Genomic DNA, 26,069 nt, shown 5'->3' on the forward strand with positions numbered 1-26,069 from the left:
GCAAGTTGTGGCAAAGGAGCTGGGTGAAAGTTGGTGATACAACCTGCCAAAATTCCAAGTTGAAATCAAATCCTTCAATAAAGTTTCTTTGGCATGGGGGGAGGGAAGATTTACAACTTCAGCAGAATTCTTATTCAATGAAGAAAAAGTATCAGTCAATCTACTTTACTGTCACCAAAGGATCTGAAACTGACTCTATCAGACTTCTTTCTCTTTTATATATAGACATGAAAAAAAAAAGCAAGAGGAGTTTAAAAAAACTGATAAAGCCTGACCCTGAAGACTCCATTTATAGACTGAGCAGGAATGCCATCCCCCTTGAGTAGCAAGCTGTCCAATCCAGCCTCACGTGTCAAGATTCTATTAGGCGCTAAGTGAAATATATATGCATGCCCTTATACCATTTAATACTCTGGGTCCACCTTCCAGACACTGGGCCGTGGATCAACCAAACCACCACCCCTCTCCCAAGAATCATTTTGACAGGTACTTTTGGAGGTGCTTCTTCTCTCTCTTTTTTTAACCCAACCTTTTAAACAAAATGGCACCAAAGAAAGAGGTGAAGAAGCCTGCTGCGGCTCCTGCCCCAGCCCCTGCCCCCGCACCTGCACCTGCCCCACCCAAAGAAGAAAAAATTGACCTCTCTGCCATCAAGGTAATTAAATGGGTGGACTGTTTGGTCATTGAAACATCTTTCAACAGAAGGGAACTGTGGAAATTTGCAAAGAGATACATTTTTCTTTAAGAAAAACAGCACTGCTAAGTGAATTTGTAGATTTGGGGAGAAGAGAATCCTAATTAAAAGACAAATAAACTTTAATGTAGAATTTCAGTAAAATTACTATGAGTATGGTATTGCATGTGGGATCTGTATTTCCTCTATTTTATTTTATTGTTTTGACTTCTAGTTTCCTTTCCCACCCCACCCCCTGCCAAGTTGTTAAAGGGTAACTCATGAATAACATATATGTCTAAATGTGTTTTACAAATATTTAAACATATACTTGTATTTATTTATTTATATAATCTCTGTGCAAACTGGATCCCTTCGTTTAAAGTTATACCAAAAGGAAAGTGTTAATCCATGCACTGGTTTTGAAAAGTTTAAAACAGCTGACAATCCAGTTGCCCTGGATGTACTTATTGGACAGCTGTTTTATTTCATCTGAAAAAAGGATTTTTGCAATTCAAGTTAATTTCCTCTACAGCTTTGCTTAATAAAATTTGATACGACACTAAATGGGGTCTCGGTGCAGGCAATTATGCACTCAACTGTTTCAATGACTATAACTGTCATCTTGTTTATTTATACACAGGATTTAAGTCAGAATGTGTGAGTTGCTTCTAAATGAAACTAACGCAAAAAATACTGTAAAGCTTTTTGTTTATATGGCTTTTAGCTTATGTCTTTGAGCTCTTGCATACTGATCTTGAACTAAGGGGAATGTGATTAATTTCTGTGTCAACACTTTGCTGTGATCAAAGTTCTCAAGTGCCGAAAGAGTATCTGCTTTCGGGAAAACGATGCAATGCATGTGCCTGTTACTTTTCAGTGATGTGACTCATCAAATGAGCAGCTTCTCCTCATTCACTGGGCTTCGGCTGGTCCAAAGGGCAGTTTGAAAATCTTCATCTAAGGAACGCTGCCATATATGGAAAAGGAATGGGCAAAAGTGCCTATATGAGTGTTCTTTTCACTTCAAAAGTTCTATGCATAATAAATCTGAATTTTTCCAACTTTACACTTTATTTGCAATAACGATGCTAACCTATGGATAAACACTTCATGGACTATTTTACTGTAATTGTATATTTTTAAAGTATCCTTAACATAAATATTTAATTAGATCATCCTTAGACATATGTGATGGAACTAAAGAAACACACTCATGGTTTTTATAGTATTCCAGTTAAACATGAAATTTTATGTTTTAATGTAGGAATAGATGATCACAAATATTTTATCTTCAGTTTATAGGTGACCAAAATAAAATTTTAATAGTATCTAACATTGGTTAGGAACTACTATTTTTGTTTGGTTGGTTAGGAACTATTATTCTTAATGAATATCCACTTAGGTAAAGAAATGCATGTTAGGTCTTATAATAAATGTTTTTCCACCCTGAGGACTACATGCATACAGTTCATTAAGGAAAAACCATTTTTTTTTCTCTCTGGCAACCCTCATTAATATATCTTTATAGATGCACATTGACTATATTGAACAACAAGTGTGATATCAGGCACTCCAATAACTCTGGCTGTCTTTCTTCTTTGAATCTCCACTCTACACTAACATTAAAGATAAAAATCAGTGTCAAAGCTTTTCCTCTTTACATTGATTGTGATTTATAAGACAATACCATCTCTTTGTATCTGGGACTATAAGAATTTGGTAAGGGAAAAAATAGCTTTTATCTGAAGAAGAAAATAAAATATCTCCCTAATGAAAACAGGCATTAATGTTCTTCCTTGAGAAACTGTGCAAGAATAAGTAAACAAACATAAATTAAGTTTGACAGGCAAGAATACTCCAAGAATAGACAAAACATCACTTTTTAAAAATGTTTTAACTATTGCTTTTTTATTGTATTTTTGCCACTATCATTTATTCCCCTTATATCTCCTCCCCGCAACAATCACACTATTATCCATGTCTATGAGTTCTTTTTCTTTTTTGCTAAATCTCTTCATTCCTGAACTCCCCCTGTCCCCCACAGCTATTATTCTGTTATCTATGAGTCTGTCTCTACTTGGCTTGTTATTCTGTTTATTCATTAGATTCCACATGTAAGTGAAATCATATGCTACTTGTTCTTCTCTGTCTGGCTTATTTCACTTAGCATAATGTTCTCCAGTTCCATCCATACTGTTGCAAAGGGTAGGAACTCCTTCTTTCTTTCTGCTGCATCGTTGTCTATTGTGTAAATGTACCACAGTTTTTTGATCCCTTGTTTACTGGTGGGCACTTAGGTTGTTTCCAGAACTTGGCTATTTTAAATAATGCTGCTACAAACATTGGGGTGCATAGGTTCTTTTGAATTGGCGTTTTGGTATTCCTAGGATATAGTCCCAGCAATGGAATTGCCAGGTCAAAAAGCAGTTCCATCTTTAATTTTCTGAGCAAATTCCATTCTGTTTTCCACAGTCACTGTAGCAGTCTGCATTCCCACCAACAGTGCACTAGGGTTCCCTTTTCTCCACAACCTCGACAGCACTCGTTTGTTGATTTGTTTACGATGGCCATTCTGACCATTATGAAGAGGTATCATACTGATGACTTGTTCATAGTCAGCAGAAAAGGGACAATTTTCTGAATCTTGCAAATTGATTTATTTTTCCTCTACTGGTTGCATTAAAGCTGGTGTGAGCCAGCACTACTAAGCAAAGGAGAGAAATCCTTCTGGAGTCTCTGTGAAGATGGGTCTGTTCCATCTTCACTAGTCCACTGCAGAGCAAGAGATGTGATAGATCCCAATAAAGGACACAGTCAAAAATAAGTTAAGTGAATCTAGAAGACACAGGAAGATATTGACCTTTATCTTTCATTCATAGAGCCCATTCCCGATACAAAAAGAACACAACAAAATTAAAATGAATATATTTTTGTAAAGGAATTTCAGTATCTTCAATGATTTTCATTCATTAATATGAAATCACTGCATATTGATAGGCATTATAAAAAAGAATGTGATGCAACTTGAAGACATTATAAAATTTTAATTTCATCCTACTAGGTGACAGAGCTAATTAAAAGATATATTAATACATTTCATGTTATGATGCTTTTAATACTTAATGATGTCCCTAGCTATATTACCTCCCATAAGTTATAAACTTTCTTCAAGAGAAAATGAACTTTAAAGATATTAATAGATCTGTTATATGTGTTCATATCTTTCTGAGAAGTCAATAAAATAAAGTTTAATTGTATTTTAAACACTCTTTCATAAATCATATGATTTTAAAATCTACTCTTCCTTTAGACTTTGAGTAAAGATAAAGTTTATGTGTAACTATCTTTGTGTAGTATTAGAGTCATGGTAATATTTAATTCCTCAATATTATTCCCAGCTAATATATATGTTTCATCTTAAAATACACCATGTTTAAGAGCCATATATTGGACTCACCCTGAAATCTGAACAATTTGTATATTATTAATTAGTTTTATCAATTTCTTTTTTTTAAATAAATAAAATCTTTTTTTACATTTATTTATTTATTTTATTTTATTTTTTTAAATATATTTTATTGATTATACCATTACAGTTGTTCTATTCCCCCGTTCATTCCCCTCCACCCGCACACTCCCTCCCCCACTCTTCTCCCCGCCTTAGTTTATAACCACGTGTCTCAAGTTCTTTAGGTTCTATATTTCCCCCACTATTCTCACCCTCCCCCCTATCTATTTTCTACCTACCATCTATGCTATTTTCTGTGCCTTCTCCCCCCTTCTCCTCCTCCCACCCCCCTGTTTCTAACCCTCCATGTGTTCTTCGTTTCTATGGTTCCACTCCTGATCTAGCTGTCCTCTTGGTTTGCTTTTGTTTTAGGTGTGGTTGTTAATCACTGTGTGTTTGCTGTCCTTTCACTGTTCATATTTTTCATCTTCTTTTTCTTATATAAGTCCCTTTAGCATTTCATATAATAAGGGCTTGGTGATGATGAACTCCTTGAACTTGACCTTATCTGAGAAGCACTTTATCTGTCCTTCCATTCTAAATGAAAGTTTTGCTGGATAAAGCAATCTTGGCTGTAGGTCTTTGGATTTCATGACTTGGAATACTTCTTTCCAGCCCCTTCTTGCCTGTAAGGTCTCTTTTGAGAAATCCGCTGACAGTCTGATGGGTACTCCTTTGTAGGTGACTGTCCCCTTATCCCTTGCTGCTTCTAGGATTCTCTCCTTCATTTTAGTCTTGGCTAATGTAATTATGATGTGCCTTGGTGTGTTCCTTCTTGGGTCCAACTTCTTTGGCACTCTCTGAGCTTCCTGGATTTCCTGGAAGTCTATTTCCTTTGCCAGACTGGGGAAGTTCTCCTTTATTATTTGTTCAAATACATTTTCCACTCGTGGCTGTTTCCTTCCCCCTTCTGGTACCCCTATAATCCGGATGTTGGAACGTTTAAAGATGTCCTGGAGGTTCCTAAGCCTCTCCTCATTTTTTTGAATTCTCATTTCTTCATTCCTTTCTGGTCGGATGTTTCGTTCTTCCTTCTGGTCCATTCCATTGATTTGAGTCCCAGTTTCCTTTCCATCGCTATTGGTTTCCTGGACATCTCCCTTCATTTCAATTAGTTTAGCCTTCATATGTTCCTCCAATTTGTGACTGTACTCTACCAATTCTGTGAGCATCCTGATAAATGGTGTTTTAAATTGGGCTTCTGAGAGCCTGGCAATCTGTTGGTCGCTTAGAGTTATTGGCTCTGGGACTTTGAGTTCTTCTTGAGCCATCCTTTGGGCTGTTCATGCCTGTTAAGTAGCAGGAACGGAGCCCTAGGTTTTCACCAGAGCAGGGCAACTCAGTCGCTGGGTTGTGACGTCCTATGTGGGGGCGGGGTCAAAGAGGGACAATGGCTTCCCTCTGGCGCTCACCGCCGCGACCCCCACCAGCACCGCAGCCACCACTGTCACCAGGGCCACGCGCCCCGCTCCACGGCACATGAGTGTGCCACTGCTGTCAGCCCTCCACCACTGGGTTTGCTCCCTGGGGCCTGTGTGGTCCGTCTCACTGCGCATGCAAATGTGCGACCTTGGTCATTCTGTTCCGCACCCCGACTAGTTCTGGGCTGCCTGCACTCCTAGGTCTGTCCTGCCTAACCCAGCTCTGCTGCTGGCTCCACCTCTTACCGTCCTCGTTGAACGGTTCGTAGCTGTCGGACTTCCGTATAATTTGGTTTTCTGGCCTCTGGGTGTGTGTTAGTTCTCCAAAACTTTTGTTGTATCCAAACTTGGTTGTGGGAGAAGGCACAGTGTTTCCACCTATGCCTCCATCTTGGCGGAAGTCTCTACTTTTATCAATTTCTTAGATGTGCTTTTGAATTTGATTTCCTCCAGATCTGTTGGCTATTTGTTTAGAATAGTTCTTCAATGTTCTGACATAAAATCTTAGATATCTGAGGGAATGCTTATATGATGTCGTATCCCCATGAATTTTCCATGAGTATCCTTCTTCAAAAACACATTTTACACTGATATGTGGACATGAGAGTTGCTGTCCTGGGTTGGTCTGAGAGCCCTTTGCTTTCACAGAGCTGCTACTTCCAGCACCAACACCAAGACTCAAGGACACTGCCTGACAGTCTCACACGCAGGAATCAAAAATCACCATGAGTGGTCTGATTGTAGGTGCAGGCACACAAAATTAACACCTGCTGCCCAAAATTGCAACCAAGTGAAATAACACGAGTAAATAAAAAATGAGATGACCACGTGGCTAGGTCTTGAAAGCTCTTCGATGTGTAAGTGCATTTTTTGCATGATGCATGCCTTTGCGTGTATGTCAGGATGCTGCAAAGTGATGGGACTTGGAGTCATGTCTCTTGTTGTGTTGCTTACATTTTAATTCTCATTGTATTCCCCACTCAATCAGGTCACCTCTGACTAGACTGCAGGCGATATTACAAAAAGTGGTAAAGGTACAGAATGCATTGACAGAACTCATCAAATAACAAAGCTCACAGCAACAATTGACCATGTTTTGGGGGAGATTTAAGCTTTCAATTTAATGGGTAAGATGGACATATAGCATTTCCCATAAATACATCCATTTATTGATGGACAGTCAGTGAAGGCAAATGTATGTATGCATTGTGACCCCTGACTTGTTCTGGTCAAGGTATAGGCTTGTTTGTGTTAATCTATAAATCCTTTTTCTCATATTTAACAAGGCTAATAGAAACCCAGTCCTACTTAGAACAACTGTTGGGAAAATCAAATAAGGTCATGGTCAAGAAAAGTTTGAAAATCATGAAGTTCTTTATAATATAACAACCATATTTATTATGAACTTACTCTGTGCCCTATTATCTTATTTAATCTCCTAAACATTACACCCAGGTTGTTTTAGTCTCATTTTGTAAGAAAAGCAACGCAAGAGTCTAAAAGAGGTTTGGTGTTATGCCCATGATGAAATAACTCTTAATGATGAAGCTAGGATTAACCTAGAAATCCAAATCCAGAGTCCACTATGTTAACCATATTGTAACCTACCTCCTCTGTATAAAGAGTAAGTTGCTCTTTCTAAGAATGTGTAAAGGAGGCATATTTTGCTCTCAGGCATGTGAGGTACAGTGCTTCTTCTATTACCTGCAGAGTCATGGGTAACCACGAGAGGGAGTGACAGGCACACATCTGAGCAAGGTCATCAAGACACCTTGCCAGTTCACTGCTGTTGGGTTCTGCATGGTGTTCCTCTGTCTTAGCACCTGATGCTGACAGGTTGGGTGTCCTCTTCTACAGGTGGAAGGAGGGGTGTTAGGAAGCAAAACGCTCCTAGCCACTCTGCTCCAGCTTTCCATAAAAAGTTGTAAAGAGAACACATATATTTTGAAAAACGCTGTCGTGAGAGTAGATTGGTCGTCGCCAGGGACTGGGGTAGAAGAGGAAGGAAAGAGTTAAGGTGGCGAGAAGGTACAAACTTCTGGATACAAGAGAATAATTTCTGGGCACCCATTTATAGCATGGTGACTTAGTTGACAGCCTCTAAGAGAGTAAATCTTCAAAGTTCTCACTACAAAAAAACAGATGCCTGTGGGGGGTGGTGGATGTGTTCATTAATCTTATTGTGTGACTATTTCACAATATCAGAATCATCACATATCAGCTCATCACATGTACACCTTAAACTTATTCAATGTTATGTGTCATCAATTTTCAACCTTTCTATCCCAGGCACATGTAAACTAATCACTAAAATTCTGCAGCACGCCAAAAATATATTTTTTGCTAATCTGACAAAAAAATAAGTATAATTTTTATTCATTCACACCAGATGGCTGTTGTTGTGCTGCCTGTTATCATTTTTTAATTTGACAGTCTAATGGAAAAGAGGTCAGTATTCCCGACTAAATAATCAGTTAGTTCATGTTTTAAAAATTCAGCACACTGGTTGCAAATCAGTTATATGTTAGTTATATCCCAATAAAGCTTGAAAAAAATTAAACTATACAGAATTATTTTTAATGCTGTTAAATGTAGTGAAACTGATAGAATTTTTAAAATAATTATGTTTTTAATTAAACATATATCTTTATGTTTAATTAACATTAAACATAAAGATATATGTTTAATTAACATATGTTTAATTAACTGACCTCCAAATTTTGCCCTCAGGCTAATATTTTGAGAATGTTACAGGATTTCTGTTTATGAATAAAGGATACACTTTTAAAGGATAAAGGATATTTTATTTTATCATGTAATAAAGGATATCACATGATTTAAACTGGAAACCCCAACCACAGTCACTTGGGTTGTTTGTAGAAATATAAGGCCACATTGTATAACAATAAAATATTAACCTTAACTAGTTTGAGGAAAAGATACGGTTGATTTCTAATTAGAAGGAATGGGTGAAACAGGTATAAGTTATTTTTAAGTTTCATTATTGTACAAGTGTTTTTTTTACTTGGGTCTTTCAATAATACCAATTAATTTTTAATACAACTATAATGCCAACCAATTGCAATGTTAATCCATTTGTAATGGGAATATACCCTCAGAAGCAAATCAAGAACTGAGATTATCTCTAGGTATCGGCACCAAGTTTCCATGCTCAAACTCTAAAACTGCACAGGGAGACACCAGGTAGAATGGAGTGGGAAACCATTAAAGGACATTGGTAACACTTTAATACTATGTTTTGAATTATATGTGACTAGATAATGTCTTCTTGAAGTAAGATGCAGTTTGGACAGGAAATAGATATGTTCACCAATTAATGGCGAGCGGCACTTTGAATTTTAAAGATAATGAAAGCTTTGCAAGACAGGAAGAGCATGCAGCGACAGCACCCGATTTAGCCTTGCGACATTTCAGGGCTGCAGACGCACCAGCCCCCTGGCACGTCGTCTGTAGGAGTCGGCCCATAATCACCCAGCATTCAGCGCCATCTGACTCGTGGAAACTGTGGAAAGAATTATATTTAGTCTGCTGATATTACACTTTCTTCTGCTTCTTTTCATGCTGAAATACTTTTTGTATGAAAATAGGATCTTCTATAGTTTGTTTCTACATCAAGTTTCTACAGTTTGCTTCTCACCCAAATCAGAATTTGGAGGGCAAAGTTATAACACACAGATAGTAATGGCTTCAGTTATACCAGTTAGAATTTAAATTATATGGATGATAAATCCTTGCTATGGTAGCCATAAATTAATGATAGTGAATTGAGTCCAGAGAGGAAACTTCAACCCAAAGATAAAATTGCATCACGTTCAACTTTATATTCCTCTTTTCACCACAGCAAGTGAGTTTCTTTAACCTAGTAATCGCTCAATGGTATGTACTCTTACCTGTTTACAAAATGTCTGACTCAGTTGAACATGGTATTAAGAAATTATATTTTCCTTAACTCTTCTTTATCTAAACTACTTCAAAACAATGTCATTAAGTAAATTTTAGGCACCCTGACCTTTTCTTTAGAAAAAGTGAGTTGAGGTAGATTCTTCTGACAAAAAGACGGAAAACCTCACAATATTGTAGAACCATAAGCAACCCTAGAAATCATTAAGTATAATAGTTTGTATCTGAGGAAGCTATGATGCAGACAAGTGAAGTAATTTAGTCCAAAGACACATGATTTTTTACAAGAGGGCCAGAACAAATTCTGAGAGGTTTAATCCCTGTCTGGTTTTCTTTCCATCATATCTAAAGACCTGGAATCTCTAAAGTGGTTATGACAATGTTCACATATCCCTGTTGTCACAAAAAGAACTGATTTTCCAGAAAAGTAGAAAAAAGAAGATACTTATCATTTCTTACAACACACACAACTTTTTCTAAGGATCATATTTTTTAAATATGAAAGAAAGAAACAAAAATACAACTTGGATTTTTAACAAATTACATGCAAACAAACACACAAAGTAGAAACAGCACAATGCATAAGAAATTTTAGTTTTATTTATCAACTATTAACCATGAGAAAGCTGATGAGAAATCTGAAGTGTGGACTTAGGTCACATTTTAAATTTTTATTATAATTTACTTAGGCCTGTCAATTTTTGTAGGCATGAATTGGGTTGCTTTAATAATTCAGACTTTGATCTAATTTGTCTGAATTTAGTTGACTGGTCTACACTTCTTCACAGAGAATTACTCATTTCTTCTTCTGTCCAGATCAATTATCCCATAGAGCCATTTATTCTCTCTTATATTCAACAACCTGGGCCAGTATTGTATTCTCATTGTTCTTAATTTCTTCTTTCTATACTATATTACATGCATCAGCCTAAGTGTATCCTTTGTTAAGATTTTAAAAATGGGAAAAATAAATATTTCCTTTAAATTGAGTTATTTTGAGTATAAGACTCAGTCTCTAAATAATATTTCTGCTGGTCTTTTACAGTGATTCCCTGTAACTCTGGGAGTCTGGCCTGAAAATTAATAAATTAAGTTTTCCTTAGGGTTTGCATACATCCAGGTCTTTGTCTGTCTGCCAGGCATTAAACCAAAGGACCCACAGCCCTACTTTCTTGATTGAAAACTGACCCATGTTAGATCAACTGCTTTACTCAGCCTCTCTAGTCATTAGCCCCGTTGTACCTTGCAGTAACAATGGAGTTGTTGAAAGACTATAGTCTGTGTTCCTTCCTAGGGCATTGTTTCTCAGTATTCAGCAACACATGTCTCCCAAGTCATCTTTAATTATAGCTCTTCTTGTTTTACCAAATTTTGGCAGTTTTTTAATATTTATTTTCATTACATTTATTGGGATGACATTGGCTAATACTACTAATTCCAGATCCTATTTGAGTAAATGCACTTTAATATTTTTTCTATAAACAAATTCCTTCTATATACCAGAGACCTTATCTTGTCTTTAGTCAGTTAACCAAACCTCATGATTACTATTAGAAAAATGCTTAAAGTGGAAAAAGATCTGTAAATATTGCAACAGAAAATCCTTTATAGTACCAGTACCTTGTGTATCAGTACTACTTTCCTACATCCAATACCAAACAGTACCTGACCCATACAAATGTGGAATGTAGTTATCTTACTATCAGTCCAATACAAGCATGTAGGCAGAGATGGAAGAAAACACCTTAAAGAAAACAAATGGAGGGGTTGCAAATTAGCAGTCTGGATCATAAACATTTACACAAAATCTAAGAGAAGGCCCTCGAAATCTAAAGGCACACACATCAATAATTCAGGATAGCATGCCTACTATGTGTCTGGCAGTTCTAGGTGCCCGAGATGCAGTAGAACGTGAGCTCTTTGAGGGGACTGATGAATCTCAGTCAGGGAATATTCTATTCCCTCATGGAATAGGATATCTAAGAAGAGGAGTTTATGCTTAAAGAAGGAACTTATTCTCTCTCTCTCTCTCTCTCTCTGTGTGTGTGTGTGTATATGTAAATATATATATTTTCCTGATGCTTTTAACTTAATGAAAATCTGTTGAGCATCTATTATAGGGAGGTTTTTTATAATGATGGGGGATAAAAATCAAAGAGTAAGTCAGGGGCAGCTCTCCAAGAGGGAGAGGGTGGGTAAGCCTGTACGTGGGTTCACATCATGGACAAAGGTAGATGGGTTTTTTTTTTCCTAGATTTTATTTATTTATCTTTAGAGGGGAAAGGAAGGAGAGAGAAAGAGAGAAATGTCAATGTATGGTTGCCTCTGGTGTGTCCCCTGCCAGGAACTGGCCTGCAACCCAGGCATGTGCCCTGACTGGGAATCGAACCGAGATTGTGTGGTTCACAGGCCCATGCTCAATCCACTGAGCTACGCCAGGCAGGGGTAGATGGCTTTTGAATGACCTGTGCTGCCCAGAAGTTTATAATTGGGAAAGTTAACATCATGTCTGAGTGGAAGGAGGGAGCTAGATAAGTAGAGAGAAAAGGAGGGAGCTAGGTAGAGAGAAAAGGTTCTTTCATTTATTAGGACTTTGAAAAACAGTTAATTTTTTAAGAAGCAGAGATGAGAGAAGAGCATTCCAGATAGGAAAGACTTAAGTCTAATTTTTAAAACAATCCAAATGATAGTATAGCAAACTGAGTTCAAAATCAGCTGCCATTTTGTACGTGTCCAAAGGCATGTTCAAGAGGCTGGTTACCTCACCATTATAAACCAGAGAAGTTTTTGTCATCTGTGAAAGTGTACCAGAGAATAAACGGCATTTCCCATTTCTTCTATGAACACAGCACCCAGGTTTTCTAACCTGCAAACTATAGTTTATTCTCTAGACTAGACTATACTGCAGCCTTCTCCATCATTGATCGTAACCTGCTTAAATGTTAACTTTGACTCTCAATAGATACAAAAAAACTAAACTCTCATTTTCTATGTGATAAAAGTATAGAGGAGAAAAAGAAAGTTAAATAGTTTAGTAACTGCCTACCACTTCTATGTTAATATTAAACTTTCACATAATATCCAAATGGTTAGAAATAGCTTATTCATAACATAAATATAACTTTAAAATGACTTTCCAGTTTACTCAATGAATTTTGTACAAATTGACCATATTCTATACGTATTCAAGGATATACTTCTGTACTTGAAATAACTGAAAATGAGCATTACGTAGGGCAACTTTGATGAGTTTATTTTGTATTGTTTATATTTATCTGCTAGTTCTCAATATTAATCATAGGCAATTCAAATTTAATAACACAACACATATAATTAGAGAACTAAAAAGAACACAAAGAAACATGGTCTGTTCTAAAGGCTTTAATTTTGCATCAAAGTCATGAGGCTCCAAGTTACACAATTATCAAAGGTTATAAATTTTCACTTTTTTCCCTCCCTTTCATTTCCCCCCTTAATGATTCAAAGCATTTAAATTTTTTCTATTAACTTTCTCAAAATGTCAATTTATTTCTGGAGATATGTTTACCTGGGTACTAGTATTTTAAAAATTATTTTTCCATCCTCATTTTGGAACTTAAGACCCTGTGGGATTTCTTTCACTACTTGTAGTCTGGACAAAACGTAATACATATTTAAATGTTGATTTCTTTCCAAATGCTTGAGGGAAGGCTGTGAAGTATACATCTGTCTAGCAGGGGAGACTTCATCCTTTCTATGACCATTTCCTTAAAAAGAGTCACTGAAACAGTACTTAAGTTAGAATTTGTTTCCAACGTTCTTTGTGTCCATGTGCTTTTAAGTAGGTAGAGAACTGAAAACATGTTGTGGGAAATTGCGTGGACACACAAAGACTGACCTTTTCCCAGTACCATTTTGCACAGTACCACCCTAGGAGGAGGATGCCCTCTACTTTCTCGAGAACATATTACTAGCCAACCCCTGAGATACCTTCAAAATTCTCAAGTACAGCTTTGCATTCCAGAGCAACCTCTCCAGACTGTTCCTCAGTTTGGAGACTGAGACATAAGATATTTGATGTGACAGAAATGGAATCAGCACCTCCTGCTAAGAACCTCCACAAAATGTTAAGATCTCAAATAGGAGATAAAAAGAATGCAAAAGACGGTCTATCAACAGATAACAGAATGGTGATTACCAGAGGAAAAGTGGGAAGGAGGGAGGTTGAAGAGAGTAGAGGGGGTCAAATATATGGTGACAGAAGGAGACTAGACTCTGGGTGGTGACACCACAGTGCAATATACAGATGTCATAAGGAATTGTACACGTGAACTCATATAATGTTATATTTTCCAATCTCACCTTAGCACATTTAATTTTTAAAAAAAGAACCAGGAATGGAACTTACACCAAAAAAATTAAAGGTCTATCAGCTTTGCACCTTAGCACATTTAATTTTTAAAAAAAGAACCAGGAATGGAACTTACACCAAAAAAATAAAAGGTCTATCAGCTTTGCTGCCTCCAAGAACTTCAGGAAGTCAAAAATTCTGACTGGTCAGCCACCATAAAGAACACAGGGAGGGAGGAAAACACCCACCTTGAAGGTAGCTATGGGAGAATGATGAAAAATGAAGATCAAAACCATTCCTGGCTTAGATAAGCTTTATACTTCTGAGAACACAGTTTAGGAGATAAAATTAATTGCCGATGTCAAGACCTGATCAGATTACCACCTAGGTGAACCCTAAGAAACACACAAATGTGTGATGCATTTTAGGTCCTCTGAACTTGGCCATGATGGCTTCAAAGGCTGTTCTTTCTGTAACCATCGCCATGCAAAACCCCAAACCAGGCCTATCCAATGCGTCATTAATACCCAAACTTGCTCACTTGAACTTTGCAAAGCCCCAAATTCACAGGGAGAAGGGATCAGCCCAAGCCTCTAGAAAAATTCGAAGCTCCTCTGCCACTAAGCAAACACGAAGCTCCTTGAAGGAAGACACTCCCGGAGAGTCTCTCAGGGATCAAGACCATAAAAGTACTGATGGGCTCCAGACTCACCATGGCTGTCTACTCCTACTTTATGGTTTCCTAAAAATAGCCCTCAGGGTACAGATTCCTCTTTCTCTTTGCCCTAAGAAAGCTAAAGAACTCTCCAAGGGGAGGGGCCACTTCTCTCTGAAACCTGATGCTAGCTGTGAGGTCACAGCTTCCCCAGAAATAAAAGGCAACCGCAGCAAAGGAGGCCCCCACTCAGGGATTGGAACAGCCCTCAGCTCTCTCTGCAGCCTCGCCACTGCTTTGCAGCCCAGCAGCTCCATCATGGTGGGTCCTATGAGAAAAGTGTTTGTCATTTACAGGAGGAAATAGATAGTAGGTAAAATGTTATTGAGGAAAAAAGGGCAGACAAAAAATATAGATGGGGAAAGAATATATTCAATATGAGACTTTAGAATCTACTTTGGGTTTTTGTTGATGTGGGCTGAGGACAGAAGAGGTTAATTTGAGCTATAATGCCAGTTGGAAAAAGGCAACTTACTTCCCAAAAGTAGTACTTTATGCTTGATCAACTTTTGCTATATCACATACGGTTTATTATATGTAAATTTGGAATAAAAACCCTGCAACTCTAGAAAAAAATTTACACCTTGAAAAACAATCCAATGATGCCAATTTCTAAAATAAACTAATCCCAATGCATTATGTAAAAGTGTGGTGGTTAAACAGAAGACTTATGGCAATCTTTTTAATGCAGTGCAACTATACCTTTTAATAACATGTATATGTATTAAACATATCTAAACACACTAGACAGTGTTTTACTGTTCCAGGAAGTATTTGACTTGGCATTTGTTAAGTCATTTATTTATTAATCAAGAGAGATGTTCCCTAACTATCTTCTGCAAAAGCTTCTTATTTTTCCTAGATTCAAAAGTACCCTAAGGCAACGTTCTTATTCTATGACACCTACATGGCTTCCTAAAAATCTCAGAGCAGAGAGCACTCAATTCTTCTGTCAATGCATTTGAAAGAGTACTAGTTGTTTCTTTCTTTCTCCCTCTCTCTCGCCACTGCAGTCCTTCAGTGCTGATCAGATTGCTGGTAAGTAAACTGAGCTTCTCTCCTCCAGATGTAGGCAGAATACTGCCTAGTTTCAGAAATATCGACAGAAATAGCACTTATCCTCAAGGCATGTTAACTACGTGGCTCAACCTGTTAGTGTCCAAGCTACACCTGAACTCTGACAAGTAGGCTTACTTTGGGAGCTTACTTTACAGAATACTCAGGAAATGAGCTTGGATACACTCTAACGTCAGGACATTTTGTTTGCTTAAAGTATTCTTTATGATTAATTTCTTTCTAACAGATCGAGTTCTCTAAGGAACAGCAGGAAGGTAAGTTTAAAAGAAATTGTTGTTGATATGTGCACACTCACAAAGATGGCATGTAGGAAAACCAATCCCTTGAGATTAGTTCTTCCTAATCACCCCTCACTGGTGTTGCCACCCTAAATATAAACACTCTCAATCACTCTAACTTCTCTCAGCAACCTGGATCTCTTGTTTATCATCAGAGGATTGAGCAAACAATAAACACTACAAAGTAGGTCCTTACATTCACCAATGTCTAAATGAAACCAATTTGACACAGTAAGCAATACCATACATATACTCCCTAAAAGATGTAGATTTTGGAAGGCTAATTTTTTCATCAAATCCTTAAAGACAGACTTGGCAGGTCTGACCTGTTCCACCTGGAAAATATAATTGATTATGAAACTGCCAATGACCAAATCTATGTAATTTCAATGGGCACCTGGTGAGAGAAACAACAGGTGAAGTGGATGTAGAATAACAGTAAGTTCAAAGACAAAGAGGGAGGAGTATTTATCCTAAAATTGGGGGGGGGGGAGACAGTAGATGTCCCCTGATCCACTGTCAGCGACACAGGGCAGGCTCCCCCGGAGGCACTGGCACTTGCTCAAGGGCACAGAGGATTGATGAGGGGACCACGATCTGGTATCAGTTTAAATTAAGTGGAAATTTTGCCCATAAAAATAACTCTCAACACTAAAGAGAATCTGAATATTTTCCCTAAGATTTTCATTTCTTTTTGTCCTTTCAGGCTTGGGATCCAAGAATCCCACGGCCCACAAAATCTTACTTTTTCACCAGTGTACCAAGGCGTGTTTTATGGAGGGAGAATGTCACATATCAAGTGAAGTGAGATCCAAATATGTGTGTAGAAGGGGAGAAAAATGTGTTATATGATATGTAAATTAGTGTATTGGTCATAACAATATGTATATGTTATACATGTTATGGTATATACATGTAATAATAAATATAGGTGATTAATAAGGATATTTTCAAATATTTATATAGCTAAAGAATGCCACATTTTTCAATGTTTTAGTGTTTGGGCTATCTCACATTAAAAAAAAAATTAAAAAACCAAAGATATTTGCTGTAGTACAGACTCACATGCATCCACACCATAGTTGACAGCCTCAAGGAGACAGATTACATGACTTGATGACTCAGAACTCAATATCATATGAAATTACACTACAAAGGATTATTTTTTCTTATTGAAACATGTTGGTAATTCTACTGTAATTTGTTTAACTTTTAATGCATTTTTAACTAGTGATGCTGCTACCATTTTCAGCTACACCCTAGTCCTTTTAAATCTCTAATTTACAGCGTCATTTTGACAGCTGAACTATGGTAGAGCCAAGCAACTGAAGAATAAAAACCCTTACAGGGGCAGAAGGAACATGTTCAACTATTACTATTAAGCCCATTACTCCACATATGAAATAGGTTTTAGATATAGAATTTCAGTAAACATTGGTGTGGAGGACTGGTTTTCTTTTGTGGCAGGAAGACAAGTGTTTTGCCATAGCATTTTAAATAAAATAGGAATCCTACACTTTCAGAAAAGAATGAAGACTTCCTTTGTTTACTGTGTTTCATCATGTTCCGTGATTAGTTTTGCTCAGGTCTTCTCTGTTTGGAGGAAAGAAGAAATAACAACTGGGAAACCAGAGCATTCTAAAGGTCTAAGTCCTCCTATGCTCTCTGGTACAGTTGCCACTAGCCACATGTGGTTGTTTCCATGTAAAATTTAATGAGTTAAAAGTAAATCCACTTAAACATCCATTTTCACATTTGTACTAGTTACCTTTCAGTGCTCAAGGTCTGCAGGTGGCCAGTACCTGCATTCTGGCGCAGCCCAGATACAGAACATTTCAATCACCACAAAAAGTTCTAGAACAGTGTTGTCCTAGACTAGGGGCTGGCAATTCTTTCTTCTTGAAAGGCCAAACAGTGAATGTTAGGCTGAACAGTGAATACATACATGAATGGCTGTGTTCCCATCCAAAATTATTTACAGAAACCAGTGGCCAGCCCCTAGGGCAGGAGTTTGCTAACCCATGTTCTAGACTCTTCAAGATAAAAACGTATGCCTTAAAATTCTGCAGTTGGAAGAGCTATATCTTTCTGGCCTTAGCCTTTAAATTAACAGAAGTGTTAATGTCAGAGAGATTCTATTACAGCCCATAAAATCCTATTTCTATATCAAGCATCTGACCAGGGTAATAGTGAGCCCTCTGAGCAATCTGTGCATGAAAGCCTGCAGCCAGTAACAAGAATAGTTCAGTTTCACATGTCCCTCAAAAAGATGAAAAGTAATATTTGACTAATAATCCTACAGTGCCTGTGGCTTGTTTTCTAATTAGGAAAATGATTTTTTATAATCAAACTGCATAGAATATGAGGGGGAAATTTTAGCAAAGAATGGTACATGATCACTACAATTGGCAGTGAGTATGGCTGGTGCAATCCCAGAGTAGAGGATAGAGGGCCAGTAAAGGAGGGTGTTTTGCTGAGTAATCTATCTACAAGGCATCTTTTGATCTGATACTATGAAAAGTTTTCTGCTCTTTCATTCACAAATTATTTTTTGAGTGTTGTGAGTATTAACTTCAACAAGTTGCCATCAGGTCCCCCAGGAAATTTCATTTAGTTAAGTTTAGAAGGTTCCATTAAAGTGTCTTTACTGACCCCTAATCCATAGTAGTAACCCTTTCTGTCTTTCTGGTTACATATCTTAATTCTTTGTTAATGTAATTCTGAAAGCCAAAACCATTCTATCAAAGGAGAATGACAAAACTTAGGAAAAGTTAGGAATAGAATGATTGGGATAAAAAAAAAGATGACATAAGAATAGATACTTATACACAAACACATGCAAATACAAGTAAAATGGAAAATGGAATGAAGTAGGTGGCATTTATCTATGTGAATATTGTGGTCTCCCCACTGTACAATAATTTTTCAGTGTTACTAGTGGGGGAAAGAAGACAGGCTATTTATAAGACATCTCTTAATACTTTTTCTAAAAATTGCATGTGAATCTACAATTATCTCCATAAAATATGTACTTAAATCTAAAGCTAATGTAGCAACATGTTGTGATATGTATTATCTGAAAAAATAAAGTTTAAAAAGATTACCATAGCAACAGATCCAAACAAATATTCCTCCTTCTGAATCAATTCCTCTTAGAGTCATACATTGAAGTGGTTAAAAGACCATTTACAGAACTTAGAGATTTGTCTCACCTTTCTGACTTTCTTTCCTGAAAAATGAAGTTACTCCTGAAGAAAACTAGTTAAGGGAAGTATTTAGGAAACGTGCACCTCAAGAGATGGTTCATTTCTACACAGTTTGAGAGGTTTGGGTTAACCACATAAACACAACCCCATCTGAAAATGTGTTTTCTTGAAATTTCATTAACTTTATTAATTACCTGAGAGACCATATGGAAAATTCTTAAGACCTCAGAATTTCTTGACCCAGCCCTGCTTCCCAAACAGATGAAGGAAATACGAGAAAATATGAGTAGGAGCTCCAATTTCCATATCTGATTAACAATAACATACTACTTGAAATTAGAAATGCTGCTTTAAAATATCCCCTAAAATGAAGTATCCAAAGGGTTTGCTGATGATTGTTTGAACTATACAAAGGATGAGTCCAACGATCATAATGTAAGTGGTTGGCAAAAGTTGTAAAATAATAGAGTTTGAACCAGATCTTTGATGAAAAGTAGGGTTAATTTACAGGTCTGAGGCAGAAAAAAAGCACCTGAATGCTTCTTGCTTCTTGCAGACTTCAAGGAGGCATTTCTGCTGTTTGACAGAACAGGTGAATGCAAGATCACCTTAAGCCAGGTTGGTGATGTCCTTCGGGCTCTGGGTACAAATCCCACCAACGCAGAGGTCAAGAAAGTTCTGGGAAACCCCTCCAATGAAGGTAACCACATGTTTTTCCAATAAGTTGGAAAATGTGTGTGTGTGTGTGTGTGTGTGTGTGTGTGTGTGTGTGTGTGTGTAAGAGAAATTTGTTGAGAAATAAGTTCTACTGAATAGGATTTAATTTGGTTTTGATGGTAAGTGTGCCACCGGCTAGAGTCTCAGTTTTTTCCCTCATAGAGTATGTTAACCTTCCTTTGAGAATTTGCAAGTATGATAAAATTTCATGCTAATGAAAGGAAATACTATCTAATGCTAACATCATTATCATCACCCTATCTAATGCACGTGATTTAAAGGTTAATGAAATGAAATAATATCCAAATCTACACATTTTTTCAAACATTCAAAAGCAAAATTACATTTTGACAAAGGTGCCTTGAGTAAATTACAGTGGCACACCTCTGAAGAAGAGCTGCACTGATAAAAAACTGAGAAGTGAAACTGACACTTTCAGAAGACAGAATGCCTGCTAGCTTTGCCTGCTGGTCTGTCTGTTGACACCCTGCTTCTGTGACCATCTTAAAGGAAACTCAGCTATCTTAACTGAGAAAGACAGGATGACATTTTAATAAGAGTATTTTCTATTTCCAAAGAATTGCAGAAAGACTCAAAAATCTTAGCCAAACCTGCATTCAGTCACCCAAGTTAAATTGTGGGACCAAAGCCAGCGACATGCATGGGGGTAAAATTGCAGAAGTTATTTGCTCAGTACAGAAATCCAGTATTTAGTCTGGAACAAAATTTTTTATAAATCCCAAAGGTTCATGACAAGGTATAATAATCTACTGGAAAATATCACCCTAAACAAGCAAAACAAATAATAACAAGAACTGAAGTTTTATCAAGTGGATATGTAGGCTGTTTATCTTTGCCATAAGGAAAAAAGGAGAGCAAATAATCTCTATTTTCCTTAATAATTAAAATAACTATTTTCCTTTGTTGCAAAAGAAAACTTATTTCAAAAAAAGGAAAAACCTAACTCTAAAAAAGTCTGCTAGACTGTTCCTCATTCTTCATTTTCTTTAAAGAAAAATTTCCAGGTAAATCACACAAAAAGTAGCTGAGAGCATGAGATAAAGTGAAAGAGCAATAGGCCAAGTCTTCTGTTTTAAGTGCCATTTCTAACTGATCAAATATCCATCTTTAAAGGAATTATTGGGTATTTGTTCATTTATTCAACATGCCAACTCAATCTTTTTACTATTACTCAGAGTACTAGATTTCTATTCTATAAGGAAAGACTAAGAAAAGGAAATTTTGATTTTAGGGGTACATAACTTTATCCATTCATATACACCTGGATAGTGTTTTGTACTTTTATTGTGAATATGATTTACCATGTCAAAAGATACTAAAGAGAGTTCTTCCATCTGCAGGCCTCTAAACTGCAAGTAAGTCAGAAGATCACTAAGCATTTGATATACACTCTTCCCTTATAAGCTTCTTTTTTAAAATACTTAAAAATTTAAAAAATTGAAGGCCCTACAAAATCTCAGGGTGAAGATGGAATATATGTTAAAATTCAGTTAAGTTTTACTATATTCATATGCTAATTGTTTGTTATATAATTTTAGGTTGCTTTCCTAGTTTTTATAGAAAATAGTAAATTGACACTGCTAATAAAATAGCAACTAACATTAAGTACCCAGTTGTCCCAGGTATTCTAATAAACTTGTCTTGTGTCATCTCATATTATTCTCACCCTAACACTACAAAATATTTCTGTTTTAGAGATAAAGAAGTATAGGCACAGATCAGTCAACAAACTTTCCCATAATCACTTAGTTGCAAATGGTAGGTGGGGGATAAAAGTTCAAGCAAGCACCAGGACCCCTGTGCTTATGTCATTATCTCGTACCAAATTTCTGTCTTCAGCAATTTACCCACCAAAATTCAAGCTGCACGATGATTTTTCAGTTCACCTAGAATGGACTTTCTAGTTTAATTTGAGATTCAGAAATGGCATTTTATGGTAGCTAATAACTCTTCAAATTGCAATTTCTTCCAGAGATGAATGCCAAGAAAATTGAGTTTGAACAGTTTCTTCCCATGATGCAAGCTATTTCCAACAACAAGGACCAGGGCACTTATGAAGACTTTGTAGAGGGGCTGCGTGTCTTTGACAAGGAAGGCAATGGCACAGTCATGGGTGCTGAGCTCCGTCATGTCCTAGCCACACTAGGTAAGAAAAACTTATTTCAGTGGTATTGATAGGATAGACTGTATATAGAGGAGTATGACTTAGGAACATTGTGTTATAACCAAGATAGGAAAGGGGAAAGACTACAAAGGAGAAATGACAAGGAATAGCCAGACACCAATGACCATTTCAATTGGCTTCAGTGTCAATGAGTTTGTTTGGGGGAAATGATAACTTAAATTACTGACAACAAATAAGTAAAGTAAAGCCTTGTAGTTCTCCTAGGATACAGTTTGGATATTCATGTACAATGTGTATTTAGTTCATTCACTCAAAAGCATTTATGGACAACCTTCTAAGTGCCTGTGGAATAAGAAGGGCTGGGTTTCTACCCTCCAAGAGAACAGTCACAGTCTCCAGGAGCCCCAGACTGGTCACTTACGGTGGAATGTTGAAACTCTTCCCTGCCCTTCTTTCTGAACAAAGAGTTTTGCTTCATCAGGTGAGAAGATGAGAGAGGAAGAAGTGGAGACGCTATTGGCAGGTCAAGAGGACTCCAATGGCTGCATCAACTACGAAGGTACAGTCTCGCGCTCTGGTAGTTACAGCACCTTGTAAATGATTAGATTGATAAGGGACTCCTTTTGAACTCGAAATAATTTCTTTGTCTTTGTCTCTCTTATTGAACATACACATGCTAATTGTTATCAGTCAATCATACAAGAACTCTACCTCTAAAAAGGTACCTTGTAAAGACTTGACTGTATATAAGATTTGTGCATTTTAGCACCCTTATATATTGTTATATAGCTTAAAATATGTCTTTGCATGTACTTTTTATTATTAGACATTCAGAATATCTCTGTAATGTAGACAGAGTTGTGTTAGAATAAAATGTATTAGAATATTAAAGTTGCAGAGATCTCAAAATACTTTACTTCAAGCAATTATGAAAATGAGGAAAGTGAGGGCCAAAGAGGTTCTGTTATTAGGGAAGTTCACATTATTAATGGCAGGGATAGTGCTAAAATTTAGTTCCCCTTGTCTCATGTTCTAGCTTAAGTAAAAGTCATCTCTAGTGACCAATTGTCTACTTCCTACCACCAACTTACAACAGCTCCAGCCAGAGGATCTGAAGAGTAACACGCAACACAAAATAAAGAGGCAAAATAAAGTTGCATGCTATAATGTATAAATTAATACTTTTCCAATAAAATTGAGAAACATCCTAATCTCCTAAGAAACTGATCTAACCATATTTTGATAGAGCTATGTCGATAGATTTGGTGTAAAAGTACACTGATGAAACCTAGCAACTGGGGGAAAAGTAAGAAAAGCAAAGCAGAGACGAGAAGGGAAGAAAGGGGAAGGTTTACGGGGAAGACGAGAGGAGAGGAGAAAACCTGAGTCTTCCGCCAAGCATACCTTCACTGACAACCTGCAATTTCCCCATAAACAAGGTTTTACACTTGGTTCTTACCATAAGTACACTACGTAAAGGAGAATCATTCAATAAACACTGTTTGCACAAGTGGATAGTATGGTAATCTAGAAAATTAAATCAGACCTGAGCCTCATACCATAATAAATCCCAAATGGGGCAAAAATTTTAAATGTAAAAACAAAAAAGCATAAAGTCCATCAGAAAATTGATGTATAAGTTTTGGTGTGGAAAGGCCTTTCTAACGCTTATATAAAACCCGGAGGGCATTTCAATTTTTGATAAATTCAACCACAAAATGTGTTAAAAACTTCATGGCTAAAGTCATATAGAAACAAAGTCAGAAGACAAATAGCAGACCAAAAACCAATTAATTTTTGAATTAATATTAGAAAGAGCTAATTTCCTTAATAAAAAACAATTATAAATTAATGAAAATACTACAAATCATTCAAAAAATTAACAAATACATGAATAGACAATCCATACAAAGGAAATAAAAATATATATGAATACCACATAATAAGCTAGACTTCATCATTAATAAAAATGCAGATTAATACCACATCGAGATAACATTTTCAAATAAGCTGATTGCCAATGATTAAAAGTTTGACCCCCCTTTGGGTTGAGGAGAGTGTGTGGAAAAAGCTGATCTCATGCATTCCTTTTGAAAACACAAATCATTTAAATCTGTACATGGTGACGTGGTACTATTAATTTGAACAAATCTACTTCAAGGGATATAGTCTTTATACTGGCACTTGAGTAAAACGAGTGATACATAGTTATTTATCAGTAGTGTTGTTCGTGATGGCCAAATGTTTGAACAACTCAATTCCATCAATGTACAATGTACCAAATAGATTCTGGTACGTCCACACAATGAAATACCCTACAGCTCTAAAAATGACACTCTGGTTTATGACTATGGTAATATCTCCAATGTTACTAAGGGAGAAAAACTACTGTAAGAGTATACCACAATTTGTATAAAAATTTAGAAACATATATTTGTATTATCTTATACAGACATAATCGCTCTAGCAACTTAGCTATAAAGAGAGAAACAAGATAGCTGGAGACATTGACAAAGAATATTTTTTTGTTATAAGCTCATACTTTAATGAAGAAAGATTTAACCATATGAATGTACCATCCCCCCAAACACACCCCCACAGTCAACCACTTACTCAGAAATTAAATTCACAAAATGAGGGGAAGGGCCACAAATCCAGTAATACATATAGTGGGCTATACAGAGCATAAAATAAATCCCAGTGTTATAGCTCAGAATAATTAATATTGCAATAATTCGCAAAACATCTCTTATTAAATCTGACCATTTTTCTAACTAAACTGTCTGTGTTGTGCCCACAGCCTTTGTCAAGCACATCATGTCTATCTGAATGGAGCCCTCAAGGTGTGTATGTTTTCCCTTTACTGTTAACCTTCTTGGTATTTTTTTTTAATTTAACAGCTTCTCTTTATATTCTGTAGATATAATTAGTATTAGCTCTTAAAACTATTTGTATTAACCAGGAAACTTCCACTCCTTGAAATGAGTTGTTTATACATTGAGCATTTTATATAAATTTATAATTTAAAAAACTCCTGAGATTTTTTCCTTCCACCTGTAAACCCTGTCTCTGACTGTACTATAAGTATAGAGTGGAAATTCAACAAGGCGGATACTAGTTGGTTAATTCAGTTGGAACATAACATCAATAAAAGCATGGGCCTAAGTTTTTTTCAGGAACACACAGAGTTTTTAACAATTACTGCTCTGGAAAACCAGATTATCACAGCCAAAGTGAAACGCTGTGACCAGGCTCTCACAGAGAGGAGATGGATGACCTTGGAAGTGCTCATTCGTTCGTGCTTTTTCTTCTTTTTCACTTCACATGAGTTCCTTCCCAGTTTTCTTTCTGAAAACACGTGATCCAAATCTAACTCTTTCTCCCTTTTCCTTTGCAGATCAAGCATTGTTTAGGAAGACTGGCCAGAAACTTACCTTGTAACACCCATGTCCAGATCTGTTTGCCATCACTCAGAAAAACAGAACACGGTGGACGGCTCTGGACTGAGGGACTCCCTGAATTTTTTTATACCTTACATTTCTCTCTAAGTCCTGCTCCCACCACACAGACGGAGTGTCTCCTGATCTAGACAAGGATGAGATGCCACAACCCCAAACCCAAGCACCACTCTTTATTCTCTACCATGGGTCGGTGAATGTCCATGAATTAACAAATCAATAAATCGTTTTGGTCAGTCTGTAGAATTCAAGTTGCATTGTGTTTTTATCCTCTTGATTAGAGAACAAAAATTTCTTCATTGTTGTTCAAGTACGGTTTTCTGCCTTTTCCTCCGACCCCAGTCCAACACCCTAGCCCTCCCCTCCTCCCTCCCATCTCCACTCCCCCCTTGTTATTGTCCATGTGTCCTCTATGCTAGTTCCTGCAAACCCTTCCCCTTTTCCCCAGAAATTCCCTCCCCTCCCCGCTCTGGTCACTGTCAGCCTGTAGATAACATGATTTTTAAAGTCTCAATTCTCTTATTAATGTATAGAATACTGGTGAGTTAGAGGAATGAATCATTATGGTCTACACAGCAATAACAAAATGAATAATAATGGTAATTATATATTATTG

At 36.8% G+C, this 26,069-nt stretch overlaps 1 protein-coding gene across 3 annotated transcripts; it reads left to right on the plus strand.

Moving 5' to 3' along the window:
• The first annotated feature begins 400 nt into the window (after positions 1-400).
• Positions 401-25,696, plus strand: MYL1 (myosin light chain 1). 3 transcript variants are annotated; one of them, XM_037042028.1, is made up of 7 exons: positions 401-655; positions 15,875-15,902; positions 19,689-19,832; positions 21,843-22,016; positions 22,477-22,554; positions 24,796-24,838; positions 25,393-25,696. In XM_037042028.1, the coding sequence occupies exons 1-6, from the start codon at positions 542-544 to the stop codon at positions 24,822-24,824; spliced, it is 567 nt and encodes a 188-aa protein (XP_036897923.1). In that variant the 5' UTR covers positions 401-541; the 3' UTR covers positions 24,825-24,838; positions 25,393-25,696. The 3 variants fall into 3 exon arrangements, with proteins under 3 accessions (XP_036897923.1, XP_036897925.1, XP_036897924.1); XM_037042030.1 differs by lacking the exons at positions 401-655; positions 15,875-15,902 and adding exons at positions 14,632-14,832; positions 15,585-15,609; XM_037042029.1 differs by lacking the exon at positions 401-655 and adding an exon at positions 14,632-14,832.
• The last annotated feature ends 373 nt before the right edge of the window (positions 25,697-26,069 follow it).

Source organism: Sturnira hondurensis, unplaced genomic scaffold (assembly GCF_014824575.4).
Source record: "Sturnira hondurensis isolate 20B ecotype Veracruz unplaced genomic scaffold, ASM1482457v3 Scaffold0003681, whole genome shotgun sequence".
NCBI classification, from domain to species: domain Eukaryota; kingdom Metazoa; phylum Chordata; class Mammalia; order Chiroptera; family Phyllostomidae; genus Sturnira; species Sturnira hondurensis.

Coding starts and splice junctions, on each gene's coding strand:
- MYL1 (XM_037042028.1), top strand. CDS start 542: ATGGCACCAAAGAAAGAGGTGAAGAAGCCTGCTGCGGCTCCTGCCCCA. Junction 19,833..21,842: donor GGGAAACCCCTCCAATGAAG/GTAACCACATGT, acceptor AATTTCTTCCAG/AGATGAATGCCAAGAAAATT. Junction 22,555..24,795: donor TGGCTGCATCAACTACGAAG/GTACAGTCTCGC, acceptor TTGTGCCCACAG/CCTTTGTCAAGCACATCATG.